This window comes from Citrus sinensis, chromosome 3 (genome assembly GCF_022201045.2).
Source record: "Citrus sinensis cultivar Valencia sweet orange chromosome 3, DVS_A1.0, whole genome shotgun sequence".
Lineage (NCBI taxonomy): Eukaryota > Viridiplantae > Streptophyta > Magnoliopsida > Sapindales > Rutaceae > Citrus > Citrus sinensis.
Window position 1 is genome coordinate 5,122,892 of NC_068558.1, and position 13,437 is coordinate 5,136,328.

Consider the following 13,437-nt stretch of genomic DNA (forward strand, 5'->3'; position numbering starts at 1 on the left):
TAAATAATTAAAATTATGTATTCTCACTTTTCATTTCTTTCTTTTTTTTTCAGCTGAAAATTGCTTTGAGGTTAAACATCAAGTGATTTTAAAATGAAACTTCCATTTTTTATTATAGCCTTTTTTTCTTTTTTTGAAATCCTATCAATATATAAAACTTAAACAAGCTAATAACAATCCCCCCAACTGGTTTATGATACAGAACAAATGTGCCATAAACGTTTACAAATAAAATTATAGTAAAATGCACTTGCTAGTTAGTAGTGGCTTCAGCTTTCAATTAACTGCAGTGAATGAAGTGGGGGCATTGGGGGATTAGGAACTTCCAGATAACCTTCTAACATTTGCACGATCATCTTTGTTGTAGGCCTTTTTAGTGGATCTTCTTGAACGCACCACAGTGCTGTCATCAACCATTTACACACCCTTGATTTGTCAGCCATAGCTGCTTTATCATTGTCAACCAAAACATCTAGTCTTCCTTCAACATAGCAGTCATAAGCCCAATCTGTTAGTATTGCACTTCTTTCTTCCTCCAGTTCCATCTCCACACTTCTCCTACAGCAAATGATTTCCAATAACACAACACCGAAACTGTAAACATCCACTTTGGCCGAGACAGGTACATTCTTGAACCATTCTGGAGCCACATATCCTCGAGTTCCTCTGATCACGGTGCGCGTTCGAGACTGATCAGAGAGTAACAGCTTGGATAATCCGAAGTCAGAAATTTTTGCAGTGAAATCTTGGTCTAGAAGTATGTTTTGAGGCTTTATGTCACAGTGGATGATGGGAATATTGCATTCTTCGTGCAAGTACAGAAGCCCTCTTGCAATCTCCAGGGAAATCCTGACTCTTAGACTCCAGTCAGGTCTTGGACTTGCAAAAAGTAGGTTAGCCAAGGTGCCATTCCCCATGAATTCATATACTAAAAGCCGGTTAAGACCTTCGTCACAGAATCCAAGTAGCTGGACAAGATTCTTGTGATGTGTTCTGCCGATTGCCCTCACTTCAGTTTTGAATTCCCTTTCCCTTTCTTGTGCCAACTTGTCCAATTTCTTGACTGCTACAGCATTTCCTGAAGCGGATTTGAGGACACCTTTGTAGACTATGCCAAAAGAACCCCTCCCTAGTTCGTCCTCGAACCCATTTGTTGCTTCATTGAGTTCAGCGAGCGAAAAGAAACGCAAATTTGTTTCGGAAATACTTGAACGTTGGCCCTTGTTTCCATCTTTTCTCTTGCGCCACACAAAGACGAGAAGAGATATTGCCAGTATCAAAAGTCCATTGAAGAATACAGAGCTACCTAATAGAAGTGTTCCTAGTAAGATTGGCATTCCTTTCTTGCCACAAGTATTGCCATCAAAATCAACAGGAAAACCTCCTTTCCTTACTTTGATGAGAGCTTTTGTAAATCCTGTTCCTGCATTGTCATAGGCCCCAAGGGAAAGGGGGAATCTCTTCTTCCAACATCGTCTAGCATTATTATATATGGCAACAGCACACAAGCAATCATGCAAGCAAGATGTTTCACACTCTGTTTGATCATAAGGTTCCAACCTTTCATAATCTCCAAAAGGCCAATTTACATCAACGAGTTCCCTTATTTCATACAACTCTTCTGCATTTCTAGATCCATGATCTGGTCCACAGCCTTGCCAGTAATTTGGCTTGCAACCACTAAATATGTTAGTTGGATCCACAAATAAATACCCTGGAGGGCATTCACAAAAAGGTCTCCCATTTTGAAGTAAGCAGTAGCTATTGAAGCCACAGGCACCACTACCGAACTCATCAGATATAGAAGTGCAAATGTTGTTAGGAAGACGTTGTATAGTAAACCAGCTTTGGTTAGGAGCAGAATTCTTTGGATAAGCATATTCTGTGAATACTCCATCAAAATCCAATGTTGCTCGAAAATAGTGGTCCGCAATAGGAGATAGTCTATTCCATTGTGGCAATTGAACAATTTGACCATTATTTTTTTTTATGTATATGTCAGCTGACTCATTAAAAACCAGCTGATGACCAGACTCAGAAGAATTAGCGCTGTTAGTATCACTGGTATAATAACTTTTGTATTGGAATGGGGTTGGCCAGGCCACAGGAATGAGCAGAAGGCTTCCATTTGAAAAATGGAGCTCAAATCTGCCTTTGGAGAAGTTGGTTTCTGTAAGCCTGGAAACCAACACGCTACCCAAATCTAATATTTGGGTGGGCAAGATGGTGTCTGTTGGACTTTTAAAACTCTGCCAAGCGTAATCGGAATTGTTACCAGAGGCTATAAGCACAAAATTACCTGTATCAAGCATGGCAGCATCGGATACAATTTTGTTGCGCTTTTCATCCCATATTGCTTGGCCTCCAGGAACTTTAAGCTGAAGGCCGGTGGCAGTAAGTTCAAGTGTTGATCCTCTGGGAGCTAGGACTGGGTGGTTGTCTTCATTGGCGTGCCAAATGATGGTTCTTTCAGGTATTTTGTTGAACCAGATGGCAAGCAAGAAAAGATCCGAACTGTTGTTTAGTTGGCGAAATCCGAAAGCAAAATCCCTTGAAGGTGAAATCCATGAAGAGTTGTTGCTGGTGCTTGATAGAGTTGAACCCAAAGGTATGTTGGCAGCGGATAAAAATGGTAGCAGTGGAAGAGAAAGCAAGATAAGACAAGAGAGAGCCAAAGAATCCATGGCAGGTCGTTATTGCAATTGCAAAGAAGGGTTGCATTTACTATAAGAAGATGGTGCTTTGTTATTAGTCAATTACACGCACTTTTAAGCCACTAAACTTTAGCCGAATTCATACCACACAATTGTAAAGTCATGGGTTTGAATCTGTTTAATTTTTTTTCTCAATTTAAGTGAAAACAGTTTTTTTTTTTTAATTTAAGTGAAGTAAATATTTCTCGAATACTAAAAAGGATAAAAATTTAAACAATTTTCATAAGAATTGATATAAACTAACCCTATAAATAATTTGATTTATAAATATAAATTATAATCTCATATAATATGAGTTATACTCTTAAATAATAATTTCATGTAATAAAAAAAATTACATACACTTTGTTTGATATTTGCAATTGAAAAATGTGGTTCACTTGAGTCACTTCGTGAAACAGTTAATTCGTGAAACAACGTAATCATGTTTGTTTTGGGGAATTGCTCATTATACGTATACGAATGAAACACGTAAAATTTTTCATTTCATAGTCTTCTTGCAGGAAATTTGATGGAACTATCAAAGTCAATGGTCATGACTGGCTGCCCCCTCTCTACATGATGGCTAAATCAATTAGTGTAGATATCACAGCATTAATTCAGTTCGATTCCAAATCCCCAATTAGTTCTAAATTAATTTTTAGATTGTTTTTGGGAGATCTAAAAGAGATTTTAAAATTTTAAAAGTTAATTTTAGTATTTTATAATTTATTTTTGAAATTACCTTTGATAAGATCATCTCATCCTATAGTAAATTTGGAGAAGTAGTTTTATATATTATAAAAATTTAAAATTATTCTTATTAATTAAAAAATAAAATTATTAATTTTAAAGAGATTATTATTATTATAAACTAAGGTAAAAAAATAAATTACTAATATAAACTATATACTTTAATTTTTAATTATTATATATTAACAATACAAAATGTTTTTTATATATATTTAAAAATATGTAAATAAATTTTATTCAACATAATGTCTAGTTTATTTATTTATATTCTCACAATAATTTAACCATAAGATTTATTAAAATACTTTTAAAAATAAATTTTATCAAATATTTAATTAATCTCTTAATAATAAATTATTTTTACAGCACTATTAAAAATAATTATTTCAAAAGTTACAATATCACCAGTTTCAAAAAAAAAACAATTCACAATATCACCAAACTGCTCCAAAAGTCTTCGTACACATCCCGACGTTTTTTTTTGGGGGGGGGGGGGGGGGAAATAATTGGGCATATGCGGGTCCCACATGCACAAATCAAAAAAGAAAGTTGGCCTTTTGGATTCACGGCCTCTTGATTTTTCAGTCGGAAACCAGATCGATTGCCAACCAAGATTCATTTACATGTTTATAGAATCAGATTATTATTATTATTCAGACCCAAAAAAAAAAAGATTATTATTATTATTATTATTATTATTATTATTATTTTGGCAATAAACTTTTCTTCAGAGCCCACCCCCAGAAAAAAAAAAAAAGTTAGCTTTGATGCATATTCAATACGCACCCTGATAATGTTTTAGATGCAACTACAATCTTACTAGTTTAAAGTGGTCTAGATGAAGCACCTTGAACAAGGCTAAAATCAGAGCAGGATTTCAGAGGAATAAACGATTGAGCATCGATGACACAACTCCTCCCTGAAAATGTTAAGGTTTGTGTGCAGCTTTTGTTACTTTCTTTGATTCTTTCGCAATAGCATAAGTGGCCAGCAGCCAAGAAACTCCTTCATCAGATGCTCTAATGACTAATATCATCATTTTACAAAACCGAAATCACCGGGATAGTTTATGAACTTAGGGTGCGTTTGGGATTGAGGTTGCACTAAAATATTTAGTAAATATTAACTACTGTAGTTTGGAAGTTATGTTAATATATTTTTTCACTTGTATCTAGGGATGGCAACGGGAATGGGAGGGGAGGGGACCAATCTCCCCGTACCCATCTCCGATATTTTGCGTATGTCCATGTCCCCGTCAGAATTATTTGAGAGAATCCACATTTCCTCCCCGAATAATAACAGGAAATCCTCGAGGGTCCCCGATCCCTGAATAACTAATACAATTTTTTTTTTCGATTTTGAGTTAATCATATTAAAATAAAAAATTCAAATAAAAGTAAAGTTCGAAATATATCTTACATTAATATCCATTACAAAAGTCACATACATTAAATTAGTAAATAACGCAGCATGCAAATGATACAAACTTCTTTTACAAACTATCATGAACAAATTAATAGTCTAATACAAAATTGTTACAAATAAAATCGAATTTATATTCAAAATTAACTTTTTCAATGGTGGCATGGACACTTTATAAATGTGGATTATTCTCTTTACAACACAATAGTTAAATCGGAGCAAATCAAGAGCAAATATTAGATTAGATTAAATTAGATATTAAAATTATGATTCGCTGTGGGTAATTATAACATCTAAAAATAAATAAAAAAATAGATTTAAGTTTAAAATATTTAAAGAATATTAAAATTAAAAAATTTTGGGCTAATAGAATCTACTCGGTCTTTTTAATGTCCTAAATAAAAATTTAGGACTTTAATTAGTTAATTAGGCCTAAAAGTTTAATAATATAAATATTTTGATATTTTTTATTTTTACCAATATTTATAATTTTATAATTTAAATTTTATTATTTATTTACTAGTAATTTAAAATAAATTAAATTAAATTAAAAATTAAAATGGGAAAATGGGGAGGGGATGAGGATGGGGATTCCACCTCATCCCCGTCCCCTCCCCGAATAAGAAATTGGGTAAAAAAATTTTTCCGTCTCTTTCCTGAATAAGAAATTGGGTATGAAATTATCCTTATACCCTCCCCGAATGGGGAAAATCCCCGAGGGTACCCGTCTCCGTGAGGATTTTTGTCATCCCTACTTGTATCATGAAAAATCTTTTATATTTTTAATAATTTTATTAAAATTATTATTTAAAATTTATATGTACTACATATTACTAACTTTTATTTCATAATTATAATTTTTTTTCTACAGCAACTACTCTGTAAAACCTCAATCCCAAGCACACCATTAACCTACCTCTCCAAACCGCCATGTTGCCCAGCACCTTGACAGAAAGAATAACTTCACGTCCATAAATTAAAACAAGCTTCTTAATTTGGTAATGGGTAAAATATAATACCAGATACACAAGGCAGAGAAGTCGGCGACCTTCATAATTTCGCAAGCTTTGTCTCGAAAAGTTGTCCTTTCTTTATTGAAACCGTAGACAACTATCGTCTTTATTTTTATTATTTATATGACGTGTCGCCTTAGTTCTCTCCTACAGACGTTCTGTCGTCAAATCTATGGACCGACATCATCATCGTTACGACGATTCGTCTGATTGATTTTAAAATAGACGTCTTGTCGTCTATCCCCTCTGTTCACCTAATGTTAAAATTTCATCTATTTAAAATTTTTATCATTTGTACACTATGTTTTAATTTTAATTAATTAATTACAAGGCAAATTTTTAATTACACATTGTTTTATCTTCGGCTGCCTCTCAAAGAAAAGTGTGCTTGTCATCAAAGATAATGCAAAATGTTAAGGAAGCTCACTGTACAAAGTAAAAGAAGGAGAAGCTAAAGCTGACAAAGATTAAAAAGTCTATGATGTCACATGATAGTAGGCAAAGTGACAGCTCAACTGCCAGCTCAGCATAAATTGTTGAATTTGTTATTATTCATTATGTACACTTAAGTATTGTTTGTTTTTTAGTCTGAAATTTTAATTTAACTTTTTTTAGATATTTATTTATTTTAGATTGTTTGTCTTTTAACTTATCACTTATTGTCAGACAATTTTATATGAATCGAAAAATTAGAAAAAGTCAACTTTTATCTAAAGTTTAAATGGAAAATTTTAATTTCAAATCTCAAAAATACCCTTAACAATTCATGTATTTCCAATATTATGTATAAACTAATATTTTTTTATTATTCTTGAAGTTATTTTTTTAATTGCTTTTATTTTTTATTCACATAATAACATTAACTAAACTGAAATATTGAACAAATCAAATTATGTTTATTGTGATGAATAAAAAATAAAACAAAGTATTAACTTTCTCATAAAAGTTGATGTTATAATTACATCTTTTATTACAAAATTAAATTAAGATCAATAATGATAGATCTTTTTAAAGCTACCAAACTAATCAACCTGTGAAAATTATAAATTGTGAAGAACAAATATATGCACCACTTAAAAGGATATATATGTCAAATTACGAGCTTTTAAATTTTTCTCTTCAAATGTTGAAAAAAAAAAGTCATTCGAATATCTTTATTCAAAACCTATTCAAATTTCAACTAAATTCAGACCTATTTAAATTTCAGATAAAACAACAAACGCAACCTTAGTTGAAACTTAGCTCGTATTAATCATTTTAGTTAGTTATGAATTAGTTACAATAATGATGCCTAAGCAGTAAGTATATGTAATACCCCACACCCGATTATTTTTTACTCTCCACCTATATAAATTGAGCGTGATTAAAAGTTCAAGTAGTCGGATGTATTTTCATCACGGGGACCGGTATAAGTTTAATTTGTATTAAGTTTAAGTGGAAAAAAAAAGGGAAATTTACGAAAATAACCATAAATATTTTGTTATTTATGCAACTAATCCTCTGAACTTTTTTCTATCAACATTAGCCAAACACAAGCCTTTCTCCCTAAATTACCCTTCTTTACAGACCAAAACTAATCGGCATCGTGGCATGAGTTATTTTCAAACTTATTGATCTGAGTCGGAGGATGAATCTGATGACAGGGTGCCTGTCGCACCAAAACTTGAAGTTGTTCATGATGATGTTTGTGATTCGTCGGAAACGGTGGCGTTTTGGCCGGAAATTTGAGATAAGTTGTAACTGTTTGGTGATGCTTAGATTCCGGCGATGGGTTGGTCGATCGGAGGTGGGGAATAACGAAAGAGGTTGAGCTCGTGGAGAGGAGTGGATTGATTACGGTGGTGCTGGCTAAATCGCGGCGGAAACCGGTGAATGACGGAACGGTTGGCGCGGCTGTTTTGGTTGTTTTTCCGGCGATCTGTGGCTAATCAACGGTGTCCGATGCTTGGGGTTTGATGGCCGGCAATTTATGATCCGTTTAGTGGTGGTTGCGTCCGGATCGGTGACGGAAAACGAGAGCCGGCAACCTTGGACGGTGGCCGCGGGCTGAAGCTTTTGTTTCTGTTCTGTTTCGGTTTTTTTTTTTTTTAAATAATGAAGCTAAACGGAAGAAAACAAAAAGGTGAAAGGAAAAGTAATCTCTCACCCGCGTCGAAGTCGAGAAAAGTTAGAAGCAATTTGGGCACGAAGATTATGGAAGGAAAAGTAATCTCTCACCCGATGGATTTGCAGGTGAAAGCATTAATAATAATAATGCTGATAGAATACAACTTGACAAATTTTCCATCTTAAAATCATGCAACAAGCCGCAAAAGATTAGATTTTTTTTAAAAAAAAAAATCAAGCTTTTTGGCCACAGAACAAGTTTTTTGGGGGAGAGATGAAGGAGGGGTATTTTGGTCTCAAAAGTTATTTTATGGCTAATGTTGATAGAAATATTTTTGAGGGGTTAAGATGAAAAAAATCAAAACTTTAATGGTTATTACTGTAAATTTCCCAAAAAAAAAAGAAAGAAAAAGAAATCGGGTTTTATATATGGAAATGGGGGAAACTATTTTTGATTTACAAAGAAAGAGGGAGAAGGCACGAGAGAGAGAGAGAGTGTGTTTGACCCGGTTTGACCCGCAACCCGACCCGGAACCCGCGACCGTGACCCGGCATTTTCTCCCGATTCCGGCCACCTCACCGGCCGTGCTTGGTACCGATTTGAAGCTTGAGAGATGAGCTACGTATCCATGCCGTCCTTGCCGCCGGAAATCGATCGGAAAGTCACCGATCAAAGCTTTGAAGTACTGCGGAATCGCCGGCTCGATTTGCCGTGATTTCGTCGGTTTCCGGTGAAGCTATCACTTGGGTTTTGTTCCTTACCTTTCCCTCTGCCATTTCCGACTAACCACTGACGCCGGGGACGTCGTTTTGCCGTTGATTGGCCATTGATGGTTTCACGACTTTGGGAGCTCGATTTGTCGCCGTTGCCGCGCGTGGGAGGTCACGGCCACCACCATTGGACTCAGCGTGGCTTGAACTATTAGACCTAAGCTTTCCGTCGCCGTCGGATGAATTCCGGTGACCGTTGACCGGCAAGGGTATTTTGGTAATTTCACAGTCTAAGGGTAATTTTGTAATTTCAGATTTTGTGGGTATTTTGGTAATTGTTGTAATTGAGGATAAAGTTGGTAATTTATGATTTTGAGGTTAATTTGGTAATTTTGATATGAGGGTATTTTGGTAATATTGAATTCAAGGGTAATTCGGTAAGTTCATAAACTTGAGGGTGAATTTGTAATTTGTGGAATCAGTGGATAATTTGATAATTTTAGGTTAAGGCAGTGAGATAATTTGAGATTACAAGGGTAATTCAGTAATTTAAGTGTTAAGGACATTTTGGTAAATTTACGCTCCGAGGGTAATTTCGTAATTTCTGCCATTGTGGTTAATTATGTGATCTGAATTGAGGACAATTTAGTAATTGAAGATTCTGAAGATAATTTGGTAAAATAATGATGTTGGGGGCATTTTGGTAATTTTGGCATGTAGGGGTATTTCGGTAATTTTGTGCATGCGGAATAGTTTATTGTTGATAGATATTCGTTTCGAGAATTATTATGTAAGATTAGTTGTATTTCAAATTTACGGAGAATGATTATGGCGTTTCCTTGATTAGGAGGATCCGCGAACGAGAATCAACCCGCAAACGTTGTCGACACCGAGTCTGGACATTGTCACTGTGAGTGGAATATACGAAACCTATTTTTAGAGTTAATTATGATAGTAAAGCGTGTTTGCGGAATAAGTATTTTAATTGTTCTGATTTAATGATTTCTTGAAATGGATTTAATGTGATTTCCTCGAAATGGATTTTATTCACGTGTTGATATTATATTAAAATGTTTGGTTAATGATTTTGCGTATCGATTGTAAATAAAGAGTGATATTATTTGAAAGCTAAGAAAAGTGGATTCAAATGTGGTATGATTTAAAATATGATAAAGAGGTATGTGAATATGAGTACAGTGATTGTTTTTGAAATCATTAGATAGTACCCTTCCCCTCCAGATACAGTGATATAAATGATATGAGATGAGAGGCTTTTGAGGCCCGTCTGAACACACATAGAGGCTTTGGGCCGTGTGCTTGGGCGCTTTTGCCTTTTGGGGGCATATGCATGCGGTATGATGATTATAGTGATACAGTTATTGAGATACAGTGATACAGATATGGCCTACAGATAGTTATTGAGATACAGTGATACAGATATGGGATACAGATCAGTTATTGAGATACAGTGATACAGATATGGGATACAGATCAGTTATTGAGATACAGAGATACGGTGATACAGATATGAGATATAGACAGTTGAGATACAGATGAGATATAGGCCTTTGGGGCCCGTCTGAGTACACACAGAGGCTTTGGGCCGTGTGCTTGGGCGCTATTGTCCTTTGGGGATTAGATTATGCATGCACAGATATAATGAGATATGAAATAGTATTTCCTTGTCTATCTGTGTAGCTCCGGGGTGTGACGTTACCCAGATAATACGTCATTGCCCGTCCGTTGAGGTTCGGATATGACGAGATTATTTCCCTGGGTACTTGTTTGATGATAGTTTTGGTATTCAGTATTTGATATGATAAGTATTATGTTTCCATCGATTTTATGCAGATTTATGTAATATAGTATTTCAGTGACTGATTTGAATTAAATAAGTTTATATAAGTTCTTATGATATTCTGATGAAATTGATTTGAGAAATTGATTTGGGAAAGATTAAATCATTTTAAAAGAATTGATTTTCCAAAATTTCTATCCACTCACTGAGTTCACTGAGTTTTATACTCATTCCACTTTTATTATATTTTCTCCCCCCCCACAGGAGAATTGCAGGTACATCAGTCGACTCAGTAACGAATGTTAGTTTTGAAATTGTGACCACGTGATGGTGTTAGGAGTCGCAGATTTAATAATTTTGATTTTTGGATATTGTGAGTTGTGTTTATTTATTATATTTTGTAATTAAGGATAACCATTGATTTGGGTGATGTTTGATATGTTGACTTGAGAAGTCGGTTGTGGAGGATGGAAGAATATTGAATTATTTTAGGAGTATTGTTTTGTAAATTGCAGGTTGGGAATGTTTTATTTATAAGGGAGATTCTGCCAAAATTTTTATAGAATTCTTAGATTTCGTTAATAGTATCGATTCGATTTTACGAGTTTAGATAGACTCGCCCTGGGGGTGCGGGGCGAGTCGTTTCAGTTGGTATCAGAGCATGGTTTTAGATTCTGTAGATTTTACTGTCGTAAATAGAATAAGTTTTATTGTTATTGTTAGGGCCACAGCGTCCTCGCTGTGCACACTGTTCAAGAGGCACCCGACAGGGCTCCGCTCTGATACCATCTGTCAAGACCCGGCCCAAGTCCACTAGAATATTGTCCGCTTTGGGCCGTAGCCCGCACGGTTTTATTTCCAGGGAAGCCCATACTACCCCAAAAGGCCTCCTAGCAACTCAGGACTTGTCCCCCCTTATAGCCCAGGTTTCACCTCCGTGCTTTGTCAAAGTGGGATCTCTCAGTATAAATTGATGTAATTGTAACATTTTGTTTTAAGCAATAAAACTAAGAAATCTGGAACATTCTCTGAGATATTTTTTGAGCCACCAAACAACTCCATTTCTGTTTCTTTCACAAAAGATCCGCGAAGTATGCTGGCTTAATGCTTTGAGCTACTCCTATGACACTATTTTGATTGTTCTGTACTGCCGCCCAAACGGAGCATCTAAATTTCCCAAACTCATTATCTAATAAACTCCTAAACAACAACTAAAACTAATAAATTTTTGTTCCAATGCTAAGCTGAGATTTTTATATATATATTTTTTTCATGCACGTCCACAAATGCGTAATTAAGATTTAATACATGTTATATTTTTTTCCAATAACTACCAACCATAGTATTAACAAAGCAATAAGGTTTTTGTCGTTCTTGGAGTATTGTGTCTTATCCCTTTAATTCTTTCCACATGGGCAGCCTATTATCGTGACTGTTGAAGTACATATGTGATTGAATGGAAAAAAGACAGTATCCCATAAGCATCCAAGATTTGCACAGAGCTAAGCTCAATCTTAAATTCAAATCAAAACTCGCACCACTTCTTTGAGAATGAAGGAGCAAGAAAAATAGTCCTAATATAGCGCCCAAAAATTACCAAAAAAATGAGATAAGAGAGACGATGATTTTTTCTCTTTGCTATAACATTTTCTGCCAAACCGACTAGGAGTATTTTTTACTTTATTTTATTATCTAAAATTTACATTAAAGACTCTGTCTTTAACATCTGACTTAAGTTTTTGAGGATTATTGAGAGTTACAACACTGGCACACTTTACAATTACGACTACGTTATCGTGTTACAATTATAATTTTGTTCTTTGAAGCCGAAATTTAGCATCAACATAATTGATTAAGGAACTAGAATTTGCATCTTCAATTTAAACATAAAATTTAAGTTAACACATATATCTACCGTATATTAAAAGTAATGTGTTTTCAATTGAAAATAAGTAGAATTGGTGAGCAGGGGTGGCTCAATCATATTTTAGACCCTAGGCAAATTGTTTTAATTAGGCCTTCCAAAAACTTTGAGGTAAAATGTATGTATTAATTTTATTAAAATTTTATTTATTTAAAATTAGTTTCTCTAGCTTTTGAGATGCATAATTATTAATCAAATTTTTATATTCTAATTTTCCTAACATATCTTTCTCAATAGACAATATAGTTAACATATTTAATCTTTCATATGATATATTTGATCTTAAATAAGCTTTTATCAATGGCTCCTTTTTGAGATTAAACTAACTTTTCTATTCTTCTCTTGTTTTTGAAGTTTTTTGTATCCTAATGCATATTTTTTTAGTAGACATTTTTTTTAGTGAAACAAAAGTAATTAAGCAAACAATTATGCTAGATAATTACAAGAAAACAACCTATGAACACAATAATACTTTTAAAAAGAAACAAAAACAACTGAATAACATAATTAATTAATAAGAGAATGGAAAGATAGAACCTAGAAATTTGAGAACTTTACTTTGTTGTATTGAGCCTTTGAGCAGCAGTGAATGATAAGTGAATAGTAAAATAATTGATTTTTTTTAAAGTGAAAAGTAGGGTAGAGAAAGTAGTTTTTTCACCAAAGCAATGAAGGTTTCATGTAATTTTTTTTATTGGAAAAAGATATTAATGGATAATAATTTTAAAAAAAATGTGGCCTTTATAGAGTTTTAGATGAAATATATGGAAGAAATAAATGGGATTAAAATTCTTAATTATAATGTTAAAATGTGACTTTGTAAGGATTTAGTAGTTTGTTTATGGAAAATATAAAAAAAAATAATATAAAAAAAAAATAAATAACTATAATTTAGGAATAAAATTAGGGACATTCATCTATAGTGGGGCTCTAGACAACCGCCTAAGTTGCCTAGAGAAAGAGCCGCCTATACTGGTGAGTTTACTAAAAAGTAAAAATGGGTTGAGAAAGAGAGTT

At 34.0% G+C, this 13,437-nt stretch overlaps 1 protein-coding gene and 1 long non-coding RNA gene across 3 annotated transcripts; one reads left to right on the top strand and one right to left on the bottom strand.

Annotated features, from left to right (window-relative positions):
• LOC127901435 (G-type lectin S-receptor-like serine/threonine-protein kinase LECRK3) lies at positions 1–2,759 on the bottom strand. Its single transcript, XM_052438752.1, has one exon. It carries the CDS (start codon positions 2,682–2,684, stop codon positions 270–272), a length of 2,415 nt encoding a protein of 804 aa, XP_052294712.1. The 5' UTR covers positions 2,685–2,759; the 3' UTR covers positions 1–269.
• A 5,673-nt stretch (positions 2,760–8,432) lies between these two features.
• On the top strand, positions 8,433–11,530 carry LOC102621857 (uncharacterized). 2 transcript variants are annotated; one of them, XR_008053583.1, is made up of 3 exons: positions 8,433–8,994; positions 9,546–9,608; positions 10,761–11,530. It is a non-coding gene; the product is annotated as an uncharacterized LOC102621857 (long non-coding RNA). The 2 variants fall into 2 exon arrangements; XR_008053582.1 differs by having other exon boundaries at positions 8,433–8,975.
• Positions 11,531–13,437: the final 1,907 nt, after the last annotated feature.

Excerpts from the sequence above, each read along its gene's own strand:
- LOC127901435 (XM_052438752.1), bottom strand. The coding sequence starts at position 2,684 with ATGGATTCTTTGGCTCTCTCTTGTCTTATCTTGCTTTCTCTTCCACTG.